At 36.2% G+C, this 23,217-nt stretch overlaps 3 protein-coding genes across 6 annotated transcripts; 2 read left to right on the top strand and 1 right to left on the bottom strand.

Annotated features, from left to right (window-relative positions):
• The first annotated feature begins 745 nt into the window (after positions 1-745).
• Positions 746-5,199, top strand: LOC306885685 (tapasin-like). Of its 2 annotated transcripts, XM_079442375.1 has the most exons (8): positions 746-946; positions 1,021-1,215; positions 2,470-2,718; positions 3,241-3,600; positions 3,710-4,033; positions 4,207-4,308; positions 4,523-4,551; positions 4,677-5,199. In XM_079442375.1, the coding sequence occupies exons 1-8, from the start codon at positions 886-888 to the stop codon at positions 4,686-4,688; spliced, it is 1,332 nt and encodes a 443-aa protein (XP_079298501.1). In that variant the 5' UTR covers positions 746-885; the 3' UTR covers positions 4,689-5,199. The 2 variants fall into 2 exon arrangements, 1 of the variants encoding a protein (XP_079298501.1); XR_013785568.1 differs by lacking the exon at positions 4,677-5,199 and having other exon boundaries at positions 760-946; positions 3,710-4,085; positions 4,523-4,543.
• A 744-nt stretch (positions 5,200-5,943) lies between these two features.
• On the bottom strand, positions 5,944-8,593 carry LOC306885690 (major histocompatibility complex class I-related gene protein-like). Its single transcript, XM_079442382.1, has 4 exons — positions 8,353-8,593; positions 7,777-8,055; positions 7,201-7,494; positions 5,944-6,741 (listed from the first exon to the last, which is right to left on the bottom strand). The coding sequence occupies exons 1-4, from the start codon at positions 8,468-8,470 to the stop codon at positions 6,629-6,631; spliced, it is 804 nt and encodes a 267-aa protein (XP_079298508.1). The 5' UTR covers positions 8,471-8,593; the 3' UTR covers positions 5,944-6,628.
• A 2,064-nt stretch (positions 8,594-10,657) lies between these two features.
• Positions 10,658-22,933, top strand: LOC306885682 (death domain-associated protein 6-like). 3 transcript variants are annotated; one of them, XM_079442371.1, is made up of 12 exons: positions 10,665-10,712; positions 11,303-11,353; positions 11,511-11,803; positions 12,787-13,155; positions 13,328-13,459; positions 13,703-13,819; positions 16,298-16,529; positions 16,716-16,885; positions 19,198-19,354; positions 19,451-19,934; positions 20,588-20,705; positions 21,943-22,933. In XM_079442371.1, the coding sequence occupies exons 3-12, from the start codon at positions 11,582-11,584 to the stop codon at positions 22,000-22,002; spliced, it is 2,061 nt and encodes a 686-aa protein (XP_079298497.1). In that variant the 5' UTR covers positions 10,665-10,712; positions 11,303-11,353; positions 11,511-11,581; the 3' UTR covers positions 22,003-22,933. The 3 variants fall into 3 exon arrangements, with proteins under 3 accessions (XP_079298495.1, XP_079298497.1, XP_079298496.1); XM_079442369.1 differs by lacking the exon at positions 11,303-11,353 and having other exon boundaries at positions 10,658-10,712; positions 11,558-11,803; XM_079442370.1 differs by lacking the exon at positions 11,303-11,353 and having other exon boundaries at positions 10,681-10,712.
• Positions 22,934-23,217: the final 284 nt, after the last annotated feature.

Below are 23,217 nucleotides of genomic sequence, written 5' to 3'. Positions count from 1 at the left end.
AAATATGAAGATATGCTTATTGATGGAGCCTAAAACTAAGAACTTGGCTAGTCCATTAGAATTACAAATACACCTGATTTACAGCTGACCAAGATCTACCTGCATTTCTGTATAAATGCAATCCTGTACCATCATCATGGAAGGCAGAAAGTTAATTCTGCTTGATGAGCACACAACTGAAAAAGTGCTGCATTTATGCATAATTATAAATACTGAACATAAAGAACTCAAACTCATTTTGCTAAGAGACAACAAACTAACTGGAGTGTGTCACATTAACTAAATGGCAAGTTTTGTTCAAGTCCATCAACTTGTTGTGATCAAGTTATTCAAGCTACACAAATTTCACCACCTGGAGAAAAAGAAAAACACTGGAGATGATAAAGATACAGATAAACATGAATAAAACTACACAGGCTACAGGTTTGGCTATCTGTTGTTACCACACAACAAAAGAAGAGAGGTATTTCCCTGTGTCCTCAAATGCACTCTGTTATGAGAAATCACGTGATATCATGATAGCAAACACTTATCAACAGTATAATGCGACACGTTTGGAAAACTGTTGGCTTAGAGCGCCACCTAGTGGAGACTAATATTTGCGTGTTTTAGAGAAATATATTTATTATAGTTCGTTCAGTGTTTAATCGGAAAGTCACAAGATGTCGCATTAATAATTTGTGTTACATAGATTAGGTCTACTTTAATGGTCTTGTATATTGGCGCAAAATAACCAGCAGCCAATGCGCATGCGCGGTAGATACTCGGTGAAACCGAAAGTAAAATAAAGCTGCGCCAATGTTTCGGGGAAAACCCGACGGATCTTAATAAACACCCCGAACAGAACATCTACACACAGTCATCGTTTTAATAAACAGAGCAACGATGTCTGATATGTCGACCATATACAAGATATCTATCATCGCATTTACATTGTTTTGCAGCGGTAAGATTTGGTAATCGGTCTTTAAAATATGTGTGCGAGCACTGAACGCTATTCTCATGTCTCTTATTTTGCAGCTTCCGGTTCTGGATGTCCGGTTCTGGAGTGCTGGTTTGTCCAGGAGAAACCGGGTCATAGAGGGGGTTTCTCAGTACCGATGAGTCAAGAGAAATCTCTCATGTTCATCAGAACTGAAGCCTTCAGTGGAGAGATCATATCTGAACTTCATCCTCCTGCAGACATCAGTTCATCCAGGGTTTACTATGTGACTGGTCAGTGACAGTGCAGCATGGGATTTAAACAAAGATATCTGTGTTGATTTGTGAACTGTAACCTGTATGTAACAAACCCCCAGTTTCACAGACAAGGCTTAAATCTTAGTCCTAGACTAAAATGTAAGTCTGAGCCGATTCAGCTGAAATAAACTTGCACTGACTGATCTTAAATATATCAGTGCCTTTATTTATTGGCAGCGGCTATTTACACTAAGTGCAAATATAATATTTTTTAGCAATGGATTCTATCTACACTAAGTTCAAATAGCAGTATTTTTAGTGATATGCTATTTACACTAAAATGTAAATAGCATATCATTAAATAGCTTATACGTGCAAATAGCTATAGATTCTATTTACACTGTTAAAATAGCAAGATTTTCTGCCATTTATACTACTTATTGCAAATAGTGGCAATTATCTGCGCCTCAGTATTGTAGTATATTATAAAACAGTACACAATAATAACGTATTGAGTGTAAATTATAGTTTTAATTCAAATTATTAAATGGATGCCACCTTATTGGGACAATAAGGCCCTCCCTACACCTACCCTAACACTACTCTATACTTTTATTTTCAACTTTTTGATTATTTCCTTCATTTTTATTGAAAATAAATGCCTTTCTGATGCGATATGAGATTTGAAAAGGGGAAAAAAAGTTCAGCAAAAGGTGGGTTCGAACTCGGGTCGACCGCGTCAAAAAATATGCACCTAACAATTTACGCCAATGAGACTGATGCTGAAATAGGGTCTTTTTTTTAATTGACTGACCCAATCACACGTAAGTGGGCGGAGTTAGTGTAAATACTCTTTGCCAACAAGGTGGGCTATTTGCACTTAGTGTAAACAATAAACATACACTCTGTTATTTATTTTGTCTCAAGACAACTCCACACCAGTTTTTTTCTAAGCATGTTTATAAACATTACTTAAATGTCCTAATCCTGGTTTAGTCTAAGGCCTGTCTGTGAAACTGGGCCTATATGTCACAAAGTCCATCCTTAAATCAAAGAGGATTTGCATATATTGTGGTTTAAATAAATACTGTAATAATGTTTTCTGTAACGTTTATGGTATAGTCTTATAATATAGGCCTAGTCTATACTGTATAGACCAATATAAAATATACCAATATAAAAATACTGTAAATACCTTTACTACACAACCCAGATGCAAAACTACATCCACAGAAGACAGTATAATGACTTTCAAAGTATATTTTGACTTTAATGCATGTCCTCCTCCAGATCCTGCTGGTACGTACTGCAGTGCTGCTCTGAATCCACTCAAAGGCTCTGTGAACAAACCTAAGTGTGAGATTAACCCTTTCGTGCCTCACGCCTCTATGGTCAGATGGACATCTGCTCTCACTGACTCCGCCCAAAGTCCAGTCTACCTGCAAGCTGATTGGTTCTCAGTGGCAGCACAAGGACTTGACGAGCAGCTGACGCTGTCCAATATAATGAGAGCACCTTCAGCTTCTAAAGAGCCACAAGGTAAAGGGACCAAATTTCTCATAAATTGCAGAAATAATAAATAGCCTACATATAACTGCATATAATAATATATATTATATATTTGCATAATATATAGTATAATAAATTATAATAATGGTTTGTAAAGAGCCAAAAGTTAGAGCACAGGTTTCTTATGTATTGCATAAAAATTGTCTTATTATATTGCATAACCGTATGTAATGTTATGTACTTTATAACGGCTCAATGGGTTATGTAAAAATTAAAATAATTGCATATAATAGCAGTTATAATTATTATTAGTGGTAGTAGTATTATTAGTATTCTACATGATTATATAGTTATATATAATATGTGATTATATATTTTATTTGTAATTTTAAAATTTATTTGCATACCGATATGATTTTGCAATTCATGTATTTTATAATTTGAGTCATTAAAGTAAGGACTAAACTCTGTTGAACCCTTCTGATTTAATGAGGGTTAAACACTTGTCTGTCTTTGCTTAATTAATCTCACTCTTTTCTCTCTTTCTTGAAGTGATTCTGAGTGTGTCCAGTAAGACTCCTGTGGTCCGCTCTAGACTGGGAGAACCGGTTCTGTTGGACTGTGGGTTCTGGGTGGATCCGTCTTCTCCGGTTCACGGCTCTGGATTCTCTATCGAGTGGCGTTATCAGTTCAGGGGTGAAGGACGGGTGGTCCTCGCTTATGACGGCAAGAATGATCGGTTTGCAGAGACATCAGAGACCGGAGCTGATATCAACATCACAGGCCTCTATGAGACAGGAAACGCATCACTGATTCTGGAAGAATCTCAAGTGAGACACACAGGAACTTACATCTGCACCGTCTATCTTCCTCACCTGCTGGCTCAGGTAGCTGTGGACCTGGAGATAGTTGGTGAGATGCTTGTGTAATTGAATTATTATGCATAGGATGCAGTAGCCACCTAGTTTAACTATTACAGTTATGTATAGAATAGTAACCTTCACTGGTTCTTTTCTTTCAGAGCCTCCGTCTCTGTCCATCTACCCGTCTCCTCTTCCTCTGCTGGTTCCTGGGCAGGTGCTGCTGGTTCAGTGTGAGGCGTCTGGTTTTGCTCCTCACACTCTGGATCTGAACTGGGAGTTCAGCGGGGCTGACGGGACGTCCCGCTCTCTGGGTCAGGGCAGTGTAACGGGTCACAGACAGGCGTCTGATGGCACCTTCAGTCAGAGCAGCCGTCTGGAGCTGGACTCGGGGAAGCTGGGACTCGGTCGAGGTGGAGACATCACCTGTGTGGCCAAACATGAGGGAGGAACACGACGAGCTGCTGCTGCACTCAATGTGATCGGTGAGTTACACGGTCATAGACTGTAACATGATAGGTGGAAACAAATGTCTTTGTGAGTCAAACAACACATTTTTGTACAAATTTCATTTCATGTTCTGTTTGCATTTCCAAAAGAGTATTTATGTCAGTCAGATTGTTCTACTAGTCTTGATGTGGTGTTTTGTTGATATCAGGTGTCAGTGCTCCTTCTATTGAGGACTCGATGGCGATGGTCGCTGTGGCACTTGTTCTTTACGGCATGATAAAGTTTCTTTTCTGGACATTCAGCTCTTCTGGTAAGTCAGTTCAGTTTGATCACTACAATCTTTGATTTTTTTTCTAGTATCACTGCTTTAGAATTATTTGTTCTATTTTTTTTTTTTTAACTACTGTATAGCAGTATATATATAGACTAAAGTTGTGTTTGTGATATGGTATGCCCTGGCATATATTAAATATCCAAGAATGTTAATGAAGTTTTATTTATGATTTTTTTTTGTTTTCATATAGACTCCAGTGACACAGATGTAAAGGATAAGGTAAATAACATATCGTTTTTGCTGAACTGCAAAAAAACACTCTCAAAACTTTTACATTTTATTCATCTTTAGCTTTCATGTATAACTGTCTGTTTGCTTATTGTATATCTTTGTCTCTTCTGTAGAAGGAGAAGTAAATCTGGACCTGGACGGGATTTTAAAGGCTGAATAGAGTGCAGTGCAAGTTTTTTATTTTTTGTATTTAAACATTTAAAATGTCAGTTGTAGAAAATGCTGGAAAAATTGTAATTTTGTAATGTAAAATGTACATTTGATTGTATTTTAAATACTGCTGACTGAGCTTTGATAAACAGAACTTGATTGATGTAAACTCAGTTATTTACAGTTATTCTAGTTAGTTTGGAGATTCAGAGAAGTAATGACCTGTTTGTTAAATCATTAGGACATCACCTGCCTTTCTGTCTCTTAACTCTTTAAGTCCCTGGAGGCAGAATCAGGCAGGTTTATTCATTAACTTTGTGTTATAAACAGACAAAATACAGAGGATATGTGTCACACATCTAATCTCCCATTCAAACTCACCATTTTATTACGTCATTTTCTCAAACTAAAGACTATGTTGCTGCATTCTTTGTATTATTTGAATTGCATTTTCTGTAAGCACAAACAAAAAAAGACTTGATGGGTTCTAATGTCCTTATTTTGTAGGTCAAGTACGGCTTCTGTATTTGAGTTGCTTTATTAATAATAATAATAATAATAATAATAATTAATTACATTTATATAGCGCTTTTCTGCTTTTCTAAGCACTCAAAGCGCTCTACATTGTGAGGGGTGGTGTCTCCTCCACCAGTGTGCAGCATCCACCTGGATGATGCGACGGCAGCCATAATGCGCCAGAACGCCCACCACACACCAGCTTACTGGTGGAGAGGAGACAGAGTGATGAAGCCAATCAGTGTAAGGGGATGATTAGGAGGCCATGATGGTCAGAGGCCAATGGGGAAATTTGGCCAGGATGCCGAGGTCACACCTCTTTTCGAAAGACATCCTGGGATTTTTTAATGACCACAGAGAGTCAGGACCTCGGTTTAACGTCTCATCCGAAAGACGGTGCTTTTTGACAGTATAGTGTCCCCGTCACTATACTGGGGCGTTAGGACCCACACAGACCGCAGGGTGAGCACCCCCTGCTGGCCTCACTAACACCTCTTCCAACAGCAACCTAGTTTTCCCAGGAGGTCTCCCATCCAGGTACTGACCAGGCTCAACCCTGCTTAGCTTCAGTGGGCAACCAGTCTTGGGCTACAGGGTGATATGGCTGTGAAAGGCATATTGTGCAACTATGGTCCAAACTTGAATACTGTATATAAACATGTATGATAAAAGAAATGGAGGATATATCCCAGGTTTGAACAGAAAGATAAGAGTAAAGAAAATGCATGCTTTATTTTTCAGAGAAAAAAAGCAAACAAACAAAATAAAGAGTGATATTTCACAAACAGCAAAACATAGGTATTTTATTAAAAGGTTGCTTTTTGATATATTTAGCTCTGGTGTGTGCGGCAAAGTGCATTTTTTTAAATCTACAATAGCTAATATCTAATAGCATTTGGAAGGGCAAAACATAATATTTATTTACATTCAAAATAACATCTTGTAATTTAATATAATGGATTTGACAAACCAAGCAACATATGCCAATGGAATGAAATAAGAACCAATGTTTTGTGAAAATGTTTTGTTGTTTTGTGGTAACGTCTACACTAACTGGTTTTAAGTCAAAAGTGTGATTTATGTCTGAATCAACATACACAAATCAGATTTCTAAGGATTTTGGGTCCAGGGTCAGTAATGCAAAGCAAATAAAAATTAAATCCTTCAAATTAATCATTGGCATTCTTGTTTCCTTCTTTGTCACTGAAGAGAAATATATACAATTTCCAGCTTTGTACATCTCAAAATGAACAAATGTCCATGAATGAATGAACCAAAAAGATGAATAGAAAGTGTGAAAATACACATTCTTTTAAAAACCTTGTTTATTAATCTGTTCCCATCCCAGAAATCTCAAGTCCTGTGTTTTATGTGCAGCTGTGTAAGCAAGAATAAGCTGTCATAGCTGTCCGTCCTCACCTCTTTTCTTCAGATACACCATATATCCAGCAGCACCAGTGACAATCAACAGAGCCACGGCACAAACAATGATCCCAACATGAACAGAATCTCCTGTTTGATCAGAGGAAGACATCAGGTTACTCACAGACTGTGCCTGGGTTATCACCAATACATAACATTTAATAACTTCAACAATAAAATAATTTTAATAACAACCATATAAGAACAACATGCATAATAGAGTTTACATGAGCAAAACAAATACTGTAACAGCCAGGTGATAATTATTTAGTGTTTGTTTATTATTTGTTTTTGGATCGTTCCCTCTCTGCAGGTCAATCAAGGAATTACAGTATCCTGCCCCAAAATACAAATAGTTTTTCTTACAAACTTAGGCTGTGTGCTGAGACTGCAAATTTTGGGACCACACACACGCTTTAGATTCTTTGTTTGAAAAAATAATCAAATTTTACCCTTTTAATTTGTTACATAATTAATGGATTGTTTTCAATAATAATAAAACATCCACCTTTTATTGTATTCGTAGTTTACGTATTTAATTTCTCTCACCCCTGTTTGTTCTGATCTCTTTCTCTGTCAGGATCTTTCTGATGGTTTTGCTCAGGTGTTTCACCACACAGCTGAACTGGTTCTTCTTCCACTCATCAGTTGTAACTCTGATGGTGCTTGTCTTCTGAAAAGTCCCGTCCTCATTGGGAAGAAGTTCACCAAGATCCACATTTGTACAATTTTCTAGTCCATTTCTCATCCAGGTGATTGTTACTCCACTGGGGTAAAACCCCGTAGCATGACACGTGACTGGAGATGAGGGAGACTTCTGCAGCAGAGACACCTGAGGAGAGACTGAGAGAGAGAGAGTTAATACAATGATGCCATATTTAAATTAGTACTTAGTCACCAAACAAGAATTCATGAGTGTGGAGGGATGGTGGATGACTGGTGCTCTATTAAGAAACATCCATTATTATTTTCCACAAAGACCTTATGACTGACAAAGCTTCAAAAAACAAAGGTCTAATGTAACAGAATGTGTAAATAATATATGATTTTTAACACAACCTCTGGAGTACAAGATTGTTTTAGGAAAACATGCACATGATCACTCCTGGATAAAAATAGATGTACCCATTTTCTCCAGGCTGCTGTTCCTGTACTCCATGTATTTCTTCAGCCACTCAATGCACACAGCGCTGAAGTAATGTTTTCTTCCCTCTAGATAAGCTCTGTTATTATTCCACTTGTTCTGGGTGCTGAATCCTTGCTGCACTGGTGAAATCCATCTCATCTCTTTCAAATCCAGAGACAGAAAGTCCTCTCCATCATAACCTTCCCGACGAAACCCATTTGTCGCTCCAGTCTGATCATGCCACTCACAGCCGTACATTAGCTGGAATGTGTGCACACCTGAGAACAGAGATTATGTTTGTATATTGCATGAAAAAGACAAGTGATATTAGAGGGGTTTTGGACACTTTTACACCTTACGGCTGGGTTACAAACACCACCCATTTGCTTAAAGGTTAAGTTTGCTTGAAAAAAAGTTTCATTGATGTCTCTTGATATTTTATTATCTCATAGAATTTAATGACGTTTCCTTTTCCTGACTTTTCCTACTTTTTGGGGCCAAGTGTAAGACATAACATTCTAATACAAGTAATACTATTGTATTCTGTGATTGTATTTTGTGTATATTTATGATACCTGTTGAATGGTTGAACCGATCTTTTGCGACTTGGATGTTGTTTCTGAACGCGTGATGAGTTCCTGCGGCGAGCTGAGTTTGTGTGTCCCAGTAATCTGCTCCTTCCTTCTGTTTCATCCACTCTGTCTTTGGCACAGTTTTCTTTATGTTGCTGTCAAAGTAAATAAACTGCTCCTCATCGACCAGACCAACAATAGTGAACTCTGGGAAGTCAATGTCTCCAGACACAGCAGTAAAGAAATATTTTGTTGACAAAATTGGCAAATTTTATAACAAATTTAAACAAAGTTATCTTGGCCTATTAAATATAATTATTGGACTCTGCATCTGCTACTGCATCATTTTAAAACATCAAAGTTCGCTTAAACACAGTTCGCTTCAAACTATTTACTCATCAGCACAGGTGAGAGTAACTTCAAGCAGCAGAAGAACTACAGACCATTTTGGACTTTGACTGAAAAATAGTTGCAAATAAAAATGTGCCTCGTCTCAAGGTTGAACAGTCTAGCCAATAGATTTTTAGGACAAGGGAAACATCACCAATCACTAGGTTTTCTTAGACTGAACACAAAATGAAGTCATTACACCTTTGGCATATAAGTATAAATGGAAAATGTTTTTTTTTAAAATACAATAAATACATATTCACATATTGCAGTGAATAAATATGAAGAATTAAATTAGCGAAGGATGGAATTAAATCAATCAATCAAACAGGAAATTCCAAAAATGGGATTAAAATGCAAACTGGAAAGTTGCATTTTAATTCTATTTTTCTTTAATCTTTAAGTTTATTTGTGTATGAAGTTCCATTTTATTTTTTTCCTTCACACAACTTGCTAATGAGAGGATTTCATCAATCATCAGTAGGCAGAATTTATGAAACCATTAGGTCATGTTGAAGAATTCATTAAGCTATATGACCAATGAGCACAGAGGAGTTGAGCGTTTGCCAATTTTTATTAATAAATAAATAATAAAAATCCCTATTTGCCTGCCACAATTATTTACCAAACTTTCCTGCTTCTCTTAATGGTGGAATGCTAACAACTGGTCAATAACAAATAAAATAAAATCTTTAGTAAGAAAACCTATTTAAAAACATATATCAAGAAAGCAGCTTAATAACATTGGACCCCTTGGTGACTGGTGCGTATCATAAAGTTCCTGAAGTGAAACATACAGCATTTATCATAGAGGTCTGAAGCCGAAACGAGGCCTATAGATTCCTGATTTCATTCATGCTGTTTCCAGGCTATTCTACATAACAAAAATAAACTGTATTTGTTGTGGGACAAACAATGGTCTTCTCAAATTTGTCAATAACGCTCAAGAAGCTGAGTTTCAGATGCCAAAATAAGACTTTATTGAACACAGCAACAAAGCCGAGATGACGGCCGCCGCTTCTGATTCTCTGTCTGTCCACGCATCCATCTTATATCTTTCTTTATACCATAATTGGTAGATCTGGTTTTTAATTTTAATAATCTGGTTTGCCACAATTTATTATCAGCCACCTGGCCAATTATTTAATGGTGGAATTTGAACAGATCAGCCACTTTTATTCAGCTGCCAGTAAGGAGGTCACATGAGTCATAAATCAAACTGGTTTACCTTGTTTACCTGTCATACTCTGGAAATCACCCAAAGTTCAGTCTAGTTCAGTCTAGTTTAGTGGTGCTACTCAATAGAAAGTACCATACTTGCCCTTTAGGGGACACCTAAGACTCCCAGCCTATATTGAGACATACAATGTTGAAGCAATCATTGAAACAATCACCATATTGATCAGTATATTGATTATGCTTATAGCCATACTTCATATTTTTGAATAAAATATCACAACACATTTAAAAAATATACCATACTGAAGAGAGATATAAAGTCCACATGCTCCAAAAAGGCCTGTTTTTGAACTATAATAAGGATCTTCCCAGCCCAGAATGGTCCCCAGAATGATATCAGGCTTCAGATAAACATTTAGTTGGATTTGTGAAACAAGTTTAGCCTGAGACACAAACTGAACACAGACTGGGAACCTGATGAATATCGGTTTTGTTTCTGGAGAAACAAAGCTCAAGATGCACTTCTGACAACATTAAGTACAATTTAGTTTGCTGCCACATCATTTGACTGTAAACTGAAGAAATATGAGCTGAGTCTCTGTTAAAGGGTCGCGTCTCCTGGTCCCTGCGCGGCGCTGATAAGCATCCAAACGCACTGCGTCCTAATCAGATCGCAGAAGAAACACGTACTCGCGCTCAGCCAATGAGCGATCAGATTACTGGCCGCCAGCGAATCAGCGCGTCTCATGTTGAGCTGTACAAAGATCCAGCGCTGAGTTTCAGGATCCGAGCGCGTAAGTTGTTTCTGATTGTCTTTTTATCGATTGATCAATAACGAGGATTTATGAAAATAATTTTATGATTGGTTTGTAAAGATTGTGAGGAATATGACACATGTAGTTACAATTCATGTTCGAGGGTTTAAGACTTTTAACAAAAAACGGAAGGAAGCTGTACTGTTTGACCGAATTAAAGAGCCACAGTCTCTCCAGTCTAACATAAAATATTATATTAATGTCATATAATATTAAATTATTATTATAACGTTAAGATGTCGTTGGCCTTAGTCATCCATTAACGTACATCTGGTTGCTATGGGAAAAAAAAAAAAAGGTACCATAGTAAATATAGTTACCGCCAAAATACCCCAGTGATTACTGTTATTATTGTAAAAATCATTACTCATTATATAGTCTGTCCTTTGTTTCTTTTTTATTACACTGGTGACCATCCAAAACGTTTTTAAGAGCATTTTGCTTTAAGTTTCTATGACATACCAACGTGTTTACGAATATTGAAATTATATGGCCTTTATTAATACATTTATCAACACAATATCTCTTGGATGCAGAAGTATTTTACTGATTAATATATTTTTATCTAGATACATACTCAGTTTGACTGTCTCTTGACCGAGTCGATGCTCAGTGTTCAAGTATGTACAGAAAAGATGAACAAATAAATATTAGATGCATTCATGTAGATGTTGAGATATCTTAAATATCACTGAAATATAAATATATGTATTCTGTTGGCTGGGTTACGACATCAGTATGGAGTGAAATCATAAGGAATAACTGGTATGTTTTCAGGTTTTGGTGTAATTGAGCCTGACTCCTCCACATTCATTACTCCTCAGCAAGTTCTCTCTCCTCCCTTCCGGATGGCCGGAGCAGTGATGGACAGCATTGTAATACTTGACGATGACGATGAAGAAGCTTCCACATCTGCATCCACCTCCTATTCTCACGCTACAAACTGCCAGTCAAAAACACCTGTGAAGAATCAGCTGCCGCCTCCAGCACACATCTCACAGTCTCCGTTCGCCTCTGCGAAGAAGGCTGTTCATGTCCTGCAGGCGGAGAATGAAAAACTGTTTGCAGAGGTATGTTTGTTAATAATATTTACGTTGCAGAATATACTGACTGCATACTACAAAAATAGCTAACAGGACAACAGTTTAAAAATGTTACGTTGTCTGGTTTCTTAGTCCTAAAATGTATTAACTCACACTTTTACAAATAAAGGCCTGACAAAGTTTTAAATTGGAGCAGAAAGTCTTAAGCTCATAAAGTCATCATGGCAATAAATGTTGCATGCAGTGCAAAAAATGAAAATCTGTTTTCCAATACAAATATCTAAACATCCTTAGATTAAGATGCATATATTTGAGATGCAAGGGGACGATACAAAGTCTTGTTTTCTGAGAAATTTGACCAAATTAAATGTTTATTCTTGAAACAAGAACAAATGTGTCAATGGGGTACACAAACTTGTTTTCCCTTTGAATGAAGTTGATTTTTCTAAGACCATTGGAAGATATTTGTTCTTATTTTAATCAGAAACTCACTTCATTTTGATTACTTTTTCAGAAAACAAGACTTCTTTTGTTATGTAGTTCTGCTTCTCAAGTAAATGTATCTTTATTTAAGAATCTTTAGACCGTTGCACTGGAAATACTGATGAAGAACATTACTTTTTTTGGAGTGCGTTCATAAGAAACGGTAAAAGTGATTTCCATAGTCTAGTGGTTGGGAGTAGAGCTATTGAAGCTTGAAGTTGTATACATACAGTTTGTTTTGTGAAATGAATTAAAAAGTAATGGAAATCTAAAGGAAAGTTGTATTTTCAAAGTTTGAAGCACTGTAGTACAAGATATTTACATTAAGAGACCATATTAATGCATTGTGTTCCAATCAATTCCAATTACCCTGAATTTTCTTTACTTGGCCTTGCTCTTAAATTAACCATAAAACCAGCAGAAACCATGTTTTTTTTCTGTTATCATATTAAAAGTATGTTATATTTTTCCTCAATTTTCCCCACTTGAATCTAACCCAATGCTGTCCCTTTATTCTACCCGTCCAGTTTGTGGAACATTGCTCCAAATACTCTCAAGACCATCCCGAGGTCGTGACCTACCTCCAGAGCAGATACTCTAAGGCCCTGCCGACCTTCCTGTCGTCGGTGGAGTTTCGTAACACTCTGGGCCGCTGCCTCACACGAGCCCAGGCCAACACTGGCAAAACCTTTGTCTACATTAATGAACTCTGCACCGTTCTCAAACAGCACACAGCTCGGAAGAGGACCTCCATACAGTCTGTCCCCTCCCAGACAAAACCTGAGCAAAAGAGCAACGGGACAAGTGTAAAGGAGGAGGTACAGGTTAAAAAAGAGGAGGAAAAGCAAGAGGGCGATGAGGAAACTAAGAAAACTAAAAGGGCTTCAAGGAGACAGGTATTAGAGCGATCCATCATAACTAAGAGAGACACTGAATTTATATGTTGAGAAGGTTGATTTGACAGTGGTCTTGGATTTTATATTAAAACTATTGGATTTCAAAAAAAATTAAATTTTGACTGATTCATGTGCATTGTAATTTGTGTATGCGTCTCATGTTCTGTTTCAGATAGCATTCCTGGAAAACCTGTTGAAGGTGTATAATGAGGAGATCCGGCGACTGCAGGAGCGGGAGTTGAGTGTAGACGATCTGGAGAAGGAGGACTCCAGTTATATTCAGGAGCACAAGCTCAAACGCAAGGTAAGTCTCTTCATTCCTGATTTTTCTTTCCTGATTTGGTGCAATTCAATAGAAAGTTCCAGAAAAGTCTTTGTACCTTGTTTTATATAAATAGTCCTATATCGACAAAGTTCTGGACGTTACAGTATGTTGTTATATTAAATCAAACAATTTTTATACAATCATATGACATTGAAGTAATGCTATTTCATCAGGTGTTAGAAGATCTTGTTCGGATCTTTAATGTTGTTTTTGTGGTCTCAGATGATGAAGATCTATGACAAACTCTGTGAGCTGAAGGGCTGCAACTCTCTGACGGGTCGAGTGATCGAGCAGAAGATTCCCTACAGTGGAACACGCTACCCTGAGATCAACAAAAAGGTGCTTCTTTTGCTTCTGAACTCACTTTCCTCAAGATTAGTTCTCTTGATTCTCATTACTCAAAATAATACTTCCTAATTTACCCCACTCCTCTGTCCTCAAGCCTGATATTAATAAAAGTTAGTCATCTTGATTGACCTTTCAATTGCACTGTGAGGAACGAGCAGTGAGGATGCTTCCATAGGTGCTATAAAGCGGGGTGTTTCTTATCGAAAACCTGACACAAGTATCAATTCTCCTCCCCCTTTATATTGCTCACAAATCAAGTTTTGTTATCGACAAAGAGATATGCGTTAAAAAAAACTTGGTGAAATGTTTGGTGGAAAAATGGTGTGCGTCATGATGTCATCCCTAAAAAAACGAATTGTCACATAAGTTTTGGTGTATCGCAAAAAAATGTTGCCCTTGAGCTGTTTCCATACATAATTTATCCTATTGCGTAAATTATAGGCTAGGCTAGCTGTTCGTCATCCATTTGAAACAAACAAAAAAAAAAGCCTATATTAAATTCTATAGGCCTACATAAAATAATTTTTTGTCATGAGTTTGTTTTTTTTGTACTTTGTTATAGACTAGATAGGCCACTGTTGATAATCAAGCAATGATCATAAACAGTCGCAGTTGTATTATAATTTTTCTGATTAACGTTTATAGGAAATATGAATGTTCATTCTGGTTATTTTATTTCTCCTAACCGACGGTCGTTAAGCCATATTAACCGTTAACCGACAAGATTGTTAAATTACAATTAAATTAAATTTAAATTGATAGGTAGCTTGACCCATTACAAATACCTAAATTTGTTTTCCAGGGATTCATTTTATACACGCAAAAAGCAGCATAAACAACATGAACGTGAGGATTCAAGCACCTGCAGCGCTTCTGCGAACGGAGAAAAACATAAGCTATTATAGATATAAGAAACAGGCCCATATGCAAAATATATTTTTCTAAATAATTAATGAATTAACAAAACAAAAGAAAACAAAACTGCAACAATTAGCAGCCTATATGCAGAATTTCGGTTCATTTTTGTGATGCACTCTTGAGAAAGCGGCAGTTTTCCTTTATTTCACAAAAGTACGTTGTTTTTTTATTGTGAATGTACACAAATAAAATAAATATTTTGAATAGTTTTGAATAATGTCTTGCTCTTATATGACCACAAATGAAGGAGTAGGCTAGTGCAAGTTGTTTCCACTTTTACAAGGAAAAAAACCCCCCAAAAAACACAAGCGATCGTGCCGGAGCCTCACGCGCAGTTAAGCATAGCCTCCACAACGCAGCCTGTTCATGTCATAATAAAATACAGTCAGCCAAAAATATTGAAGAAACATGAAAAATATATTGTATTTCCTCTCACTCCACAACAAATCATTTAAATTTAACGATAGAAAGAACTCAGAACAAAACAAGAATAAAAATATAAGAAGCTAAAAAGCCAAAACAAATTAATTTAAACTTTTGTACTTCACGTTCATGTAAAACAAAATGTGCTTGGCGTAATATCACGAGGGTATGGTGGTCAAGCTGAAAGGCACGGACTACAGGCTATTTAAACTGAACAGTGCACTGTAAAAAAAAAAATAATAATCATGTAAACGTAGGCTAGCCTACTAACACCAAATTAAGATAACTCGTCTTTTTCTTACCATGTATAGAATAATTTTAGATACAATTTAATAATATGAATATGATTTAATGCGCTTTTAAACTACAGGGAAACGGTGCTTTAACGTGAGCAACACCATGAACACGGACGCTGCCTATAGGCTAATTCTGTCATGTGACTCCACATTTATTTGCATTAAAGCCCCTTTTCTCGACAAAAAGTGTTTCCAAACAAATTTTTGCGACATTTGAAGAATCGATTTTGAATTTATGCTTTAAAGTTAAACGGAAAAAGATTTTGTCGACACATAAGAAATTTAATCGATAATTGGCATTTCCATCAGCTACATCGTAAATATTTTAAAGCGCTAAATATTTTTTTGCAAAAAAAATCCTTGGATGGAAACCTGGTTACAGTCTGTCATCAGTCTTGGCTTCTTGCATTTATTAATGTTTCTTATGAATTTCTAAAATAACTGAGCATAAGATTAATCCCTTGAGCTCAGCTGATGATGCTTGAGTGATCAAGAATATTCCAATATACAAAAGTTTTTCTTTGATTCCTTAGTCTTGCATTTGAAACGACATGAGGGTGAGTAATTAATGACAGAATTTTCATTTTTGGGTGAAATATAACTTTAAAACGCATCAGAAATCACCAGGGCTTATTCTTGACATTTGATGTTTTCTTAAAATTAATCAGATTTTTAACAAAATGGTGAAATGAAAAATACACCCTCATAAAGGTAAAAATTGCTCACTGAATGAAATCTTGGGGGCAAATATTAAGAAAATAATGATTATGAATATAATTTTTCTTTGCTTTGCTTTTGATCTTTACTGTTTTCTTTTCTATTTGGTTTGTAGATTGAACGCTACATTAACAGTCCAGAAGCTCTTCACAATCCACCAGACTACACTGATATCCTGAAGGTGGTTCAGCGCGCCAACGAACGCTACAAACTCATACTCACCCGCAAACAGATGACACAAATCGCTCAAGAAGCCTTCAGAGAGACGGGCAACAAACTACAGGAGAGACGGCATCTTGACATGGTCTATAACTTCGGCTCCCACCTCACCGACTCCTTCAAACCTAGTAATTCAATTCAGTTACTCTCGAATTCAGCTAGAGAACATAATCAAGTCTTATTGTATTAGTCTTATGTTTTACACTCGCCAGCGATTTCTGTACAGTTCTGGATTGATGTAAACATGGATGGACTCCAGTAATGTTTAGTGATTGTAAGTTCAGCATGCGAGGTGAATTTCCTGTTTCCTTCAGCGTTAGATCCTGCACTCACTGATCCAGCACTAAATCGCAAACTCCGCTCAAACAGAGACATGGCTCTCAGTAGCCTGGAGGAGGTGATCACCAAATATGCTAATAAACAGGAAGACATAGAGGTCGAGGAAACAAGGAAGAGACAAGAGAGAGACAGACAAAAAAAAGAGGTAAAAGAACAAAATATATTCTTATATTTTGTTTTTGTTCAATAATTCATTTCGGTATTTGGTTTTTCTCCAGTAGAATCTGAAATGTCTTCAGTTATAGAATCAATCTAAAAAGTAAAATACTTAAAATGTATTCAAATACATACATACTAAAAATAAAATTGAAAATAATAGATTATATTTTACAGTAATCAAAATAAAAGATAATAAAATAAAAACCTTGTTTTTTGATGCAAAGGTACTGATGAAAGATATCATTTATATGTAAGAGTCATGGTGCTGGGCAACAATTAATTACAATTAATCACATTCAAAATAAAAGTTTTTGTGCACATAACATAATGTGTGTACTGTGTATATTTATTATATAAATAAATACACGCACATGCATGTATATATTTAAGTAAAATGTTATGTTTATATATTAAAAGGGTCATATGCTGCGATTTCAAGTTTTCCTTTCTCTTTGGAGAGCTACAAGCTGTTTGTGCATAGATAAGATCCCTGAAGTTGCAAAGACTAAAGTCTCAAAACCAAAGAGATATTCTTTATAAAAGTTAAGACTCAACCATGCCCCCCTAAAACGGCTCATTCAAATGTCACGTCTACATCACTGTGTGGGAGATTTTCATAACACCGCACAAAATGTTTATTCAATGAAAGAAGGTGGAACTATTATTCTCGCTGTGATGATGTTGCTGCTGCCGGCGCCATGTCCTGGAGACGCTGTTTAATTGTGAAAGCGAAACTACTTTGTTTGGGCTTCCAAAAGAGGACACAACTAGAAATCAGTGATTAAGTTGTATTAACAACACTGTTCCAGAACAGTTCAACCTACATATTAGAGTGTGTGCAGCGCATCTTACAGAGGACTATTTCCTGAACTTGGAAGCTACAGTGCTGGCTTGCACAAAGGCTGTTTCTATAAAGTGGGGCAATTCCAACATTTCCGTCTCACGCTTGAGGTATTCGGCCAATCACAACGCACTGGATAGCTGGCCAATCAGAGCACGCCTCGCTTCTCAGAACGATGAGCGTTTCAGAAAGGCGGGACGAGAAAAGAGCAAAAATAATGTACAGTATGTGGAAAATAATGTGTTTTTGAACTTTAAACTGCATAAACTCATTGCATTACACCAAATACACAAAATAATGTTCTTTTTAGCAACATCATATGACCCCTTTAAATATATTTATATATAATGTAAATTATATGAATGTAAATATTTTCAAAATAAATGCTGTATGTGTGTGTCTTCATATATATGTACATAAATATACACAATACACACACATATATTATATAAACAAAAACGTTTATTTTGGATACAATTAATCGCATAGGCGCGGGAAGTGGGGGTGTCGAGGGTGCTGCAGCACCCCCTGTTTTTTTTCTGTGGGCAACTGTTTAACTGTTGTGAATATTAAAAAAAATCGGAGTGTCTGTTTACACTAAGTGCAAATAGCCCGGTTGCTGGCAGAGGCTATTTACACTAACTCCACCCACAAACGTGTGATTGGACTAGTCAACATTACAGAAGACGGTCATCAGTGGTCCGCTCCAGTGCCGCAGATGGTAAAGAGTGTGTGTCACTCCTTTTGACACGATCGACCAGGGTTCGAATCTGCCTTTTGGCAAACTGTTTTTCTCCCTTTTCAAATTTCAAATCACATCAGAAAAGCATTTATTTTTAATAAAAATTACGGAAATAATCAAAAAGTTGAAAATAAAGTATAGGGTAGGGTTAGGGTAGGTGTAGGGAGGGCTTTTGTCCCAATAAGGTGGCATTGATTTATTAATTTGAATTAAAATGAAAATTTAACACTCAATGTTATTATTGCATACGGTTTTATAATGTATTGCAATGCTGAGCTGCAGATAATTGCCACTATTTGCAATAAGTAATTAGCAGAATATCCTACTATTTTAACATAGTATAAATAGAATCTAAAGCTATTAGCACTTAGTGTATATAGACTCTATTGCAACCTCCCCCACCCTTCCAGCACCCCTGATTAATCGTTGCCCAGCACCAGTAAGATATGAACAAGTTACAAATATTATATTCTATTTTAATGAATACATTAAATAATGTTTTAAAATAATTATAATTATAATACAAATAATAATAAAATTAACTTGTTTCTTGATGTAAATAATGCTGTTGTAATATTACATAATGACTTTATTTAAAATATAAATAAAATATTTTAAATGTATTCCTATTTCTGCATTGTCCAAAATGAAGCCAGAATCTTCTGGAAAACCATGAGCAGTCTTGAATCTGTTTGTCCTTCTGTCACATTTACAGGCACTTAATGGGCAGCAGAGTGACAGCAAAGAAAAAGAGAGGGAGGAACCGGAAGTAAAAGAAGAGGTGGAGGAGGAAGATGAAGAAGAAGAGGACGATTCCTCTGATCCTGACATTGAAGATGAGATCCAAGCCAGTCAAGAACAAGCTGGTCCAGGTAAGAAGTGCATAAATCATCTTCACATCCTTCCTTTATGTTGCTTTTCCCTTTCCTGTTGGGAAAACCCATTTCTCCTTTGCTGATGTGTTTCAGATGATGATGAAGAGGACGCCGAAGAAGAGCAGTTAAACAACAGTGACAATGATCAGCCGATGGATGAGAACTCTCCTCTGTCAATCAAATCATCCGTCCAGGACACAGAGGAGGATCAGGGCGATGATGACCAGCGGTCTCCAGACAGCAGCACACATGAGACGGGATCTGTGGAAACAAACACAAACGGCAGACCGGCGAAACAAAGCCCTCTGTTCATAGAGACTTTAGATCCTATGCCTACTGACGACGACGACGAGCCAAAACTTATTTCCTCGAATCACATTAAAAGCACCAGTACCTGCACTGAGACCATCTCCACCAATCAGGACACACCGTCAACCCCTATGAGATCAGCCAACTGCAGTCCACTACCTCAAACAAGCCCTTTGCTGATCGACAAGATGGGCAACTACAAGAAGAGGAAACGATCCTCCACTGAAAACCAAACTGCTGCTAACAATGGGAATTGCACACAGGACAGGTAAACCTGAATAAATCATGCAGACTTTCCATGGGAAGCTGTGTAATTAATAACTTACTATTCAATAATGGGGATGTAACGATGCTCCCCAAGCCGGTTGAAAATCAATAAAAAATATGCAATGAATTCCGGTCAGTTGATATGTTAAATGAACCACAATACATTTGGGGTGGGGTTTATATGAATGTATAAAAATGACTTTTCATCTTGCCTCCTTATAATTCACATTAAAGAAGTGTTTATAAGCAACCAAGGAAACACTATCGCTGCTGTTCCCGAAGCGCCACCTGCTGTCAGAGAGTAAAGTGGCATTCTCATTCAGCCAGTGTAGATATAGTTTAACAAAAAATATATTTTTCACCTTTAATAATTTTTTATCTAAATTGTGAATATTAATCTACGCATATTGATCTGTTTTTGAAAATTAATTTCACCAAATGAATTTTTTCATGAATCGCCCATTGTCAAGATTTCGTGAACATGTCAAGAATATCTTTGGCTGCTGTGCTGATCTGTGCTAGGACAGATGTCAAGATTTTCAGTGAATACTGATTTTCTTTGGTGTTCTTCTGGAGGAAGACATCCATACAGGTTTGGAAGGACATAAGTGTCAGAGCTTGCGTCATGCAGTTGTTTCTCTTTCTGTTTTTCAGTGATATTCCTCTGGATATCGGTGTGATCTGCTGTCCCGAGGACGAAGATTTAACCAGGACGAGGAGTTCGACTCGGGTCAGAAGCTCACGAGCCACTCCACCGCCTAAGAAAAATAAGGTGACTGTGTGTCTGTTTGCTTTTAGCTTGCAGTAAATGCATTGGAATCTCTGCTGAATTGTTTTGCTTGTTGTTATTACAGCACTCCTGTAGCAAAAAGGCTTTTAACAGCTCAAATATTTTAGCATGACTTTATTCCATTGCAACTTTCTCAGTCACTGCAGTAAAATCACTGCATTTTCATTTTCATTAATACAATACTATATTATTTATTAATATTTTGAGTAAGTTTGTTTTATTTAAATTTTAGCTTGCATTTAAAAAAAAAATTTTTTTAAATATGTATTTTATTTTTATAGCTATTTTCAGTTTAAGTGTTAGTACTTCTGCTTTACACAAATGTGAAATGTTGTCATGGAAACTTGGTGAAATTATGGAGGTAGATGAAACAAGCAAAAAACAAGAAACAGACATAGAGAAAAGTATGCTCTTGTTGCTTTTGTCCTAAAATCTTTTTTTTTTTTTTCAAACTAGAGGAATATTGCTGTGATTCAGTTCAGGGATCAAGTTTCACTGGTTTGCATTAGCTTTATGAATTTAATTTCAGCTTTATATATCAGAAACACAGCAAGAGTTGAAAATTGGTACTGAAAATATAACAAAATGCATAAATATATGATACATTAAATAATGATTTTTGATATATTTATTAATTATACAAATGTTAGCATAACTATTCCATTACAGCCCTCTCAGCCATCTTAATAAATTTGCCGCTGTTTTAGTTTTTGTTTTTTGGCATCATTAATACAGTATTGTAGTATTTATTAATAATAGAATTTAATAAGATTTTTTTTTTTTTTTTTTTTCAAATTTACATTTACATTTATTCATTTAGCTGAATTCATTTAGCACAAATTTGTGATTTTGTTGGTTTTATTAGTTGTTGTTTTATGTCAATTTCATTTTAATAGTTATTTTCAGTATTTCAACTTTAAACAAAAACGAGAAACGTTGACACTGAAATATTTACTCAAAATATTAGAAATTTGTTTTTTTAATTTGGTGTCAATGTGTTTTTTAAATAGCTTTAGTAACTGTGACTCAAACACACCTGATCCAGCTAATCAAGTCCTTCAGGTTTATTTGAAAGCTACATGGTTTGTGTGTTGGAGCAGGGTTGGTACTAAACTCTGTCGGGCTGCGGCCCTCCAGGAACTGAGTTTGACACCCCTGCCATACAGCATTATTGGCCCACTAAACAAAGTGCTAACTCCTGTCGTTCATGTGTTCACAGGTGAACGTGGCGACTCAGTGCGACCCAGACGAAGTGATCGTTCTGTCTGATTCAGATTGAGTTCTGCCGTCACAGGGTACTGAGCTGGCATCTCAGTCAGCGTCCTGCTCCGTTAGTGCCTGCCAGTATGAACAGAGAACAAAAATCTGTATTTTATTCTGGACTGGTTCAGTCAGGTTTTGAACCACTTGTACACAATGCCACGGTTTACTTTTTATACAAGGGAAAATGGCATGCTGTTATTCATTCAGGCTTTTTAGAGGTATTTTGGTATATTGTAAATGGGACTTGCCTCTGATCATTCTCACTCCAAGGGTTTATCTTGTAGTGTATTTATGGTTTTAGGTTGAGGGTTTGGATGCAATCCTCATTTGTGCCAAGAGTCATGAGGGGAAGTGAACTTTCCCTCCTCAACTCAGTAAATGCTCCCATTTTGTGTAGTGTTTGACTTACATGTTGATAACTTTGTATAGTGCACTGTGGATTTTTTCAGCAGAATTAATTTTCCACATAAGTTATGAGCTACTTTACATGCTCCAATTTACAAACATTGGAAGCTTTGTTTTCAGATTACATCTTAACGAAATAGTTCACCTAAAAATAAAAATTCAGGCATTCATTTCACCTCCTTTTTTTTGTGTGTGCAACACACACAAAAAAAAAAAAAAATCAGTATATGGATTTAAAAGAATTTGAGAGTAAATATTGACTGAATTTTAATTTTTGGGTGAACTGTCCCTTTAACTGGCCTCAGGTGACAAAGCACAAGAGTTAAGCGTCTTCCTGCACTCGACGTTTGGTATCGAAATGATTTCTGCAGACTGCTGATGATTGATTATTAAATTGATCAAGTATTGCCAGATTAAAAATTGTTTTTAATTACTCTGCTTAACTGATTGAGGATTTAATTGGCATGACAAAAGGACAAGATGCATAAAAAAACGGTAACCATATTAAATCTGTTGTAAAAAATTATACTTACATTTATATTAATAACCAAGTTGTATTATATGTGCAAAACTTGCCTTGAATACAAAATTAGATTTTTCTAAGATTATAATTATTTATTCCACCAGACTGGTGGATAAATAATATATTTTTCAGTAATAATAATTATATATATATATATATATATAGGGATATTTTGCCCAAAAATTTAAAAATATATTTTTCCTTTTGCAGAACACAAAAGATGAGAGTTTTTGGACTCCAACATTCAACATATCTTTTTTTTGTGTGTGTGTGTAAGTTTGGAACAGTGTGAGAGTTGGGAAA

This window comes from Barbus barbus, assembly GCF_936440315.1.
Source record: "Barbus barbus genome assembly, chromosome: 19".
In the NCBI taxonomy this organism is placed as follows: Eukaryota; Metazoa; Chordata; class Actinopteri; order Cypriniformes; family Cyprinidae; genus Barbus; species Barbus barbus.
This window is presented reverse-complemented; position numbering and strand designations above follow the sequence as displayed.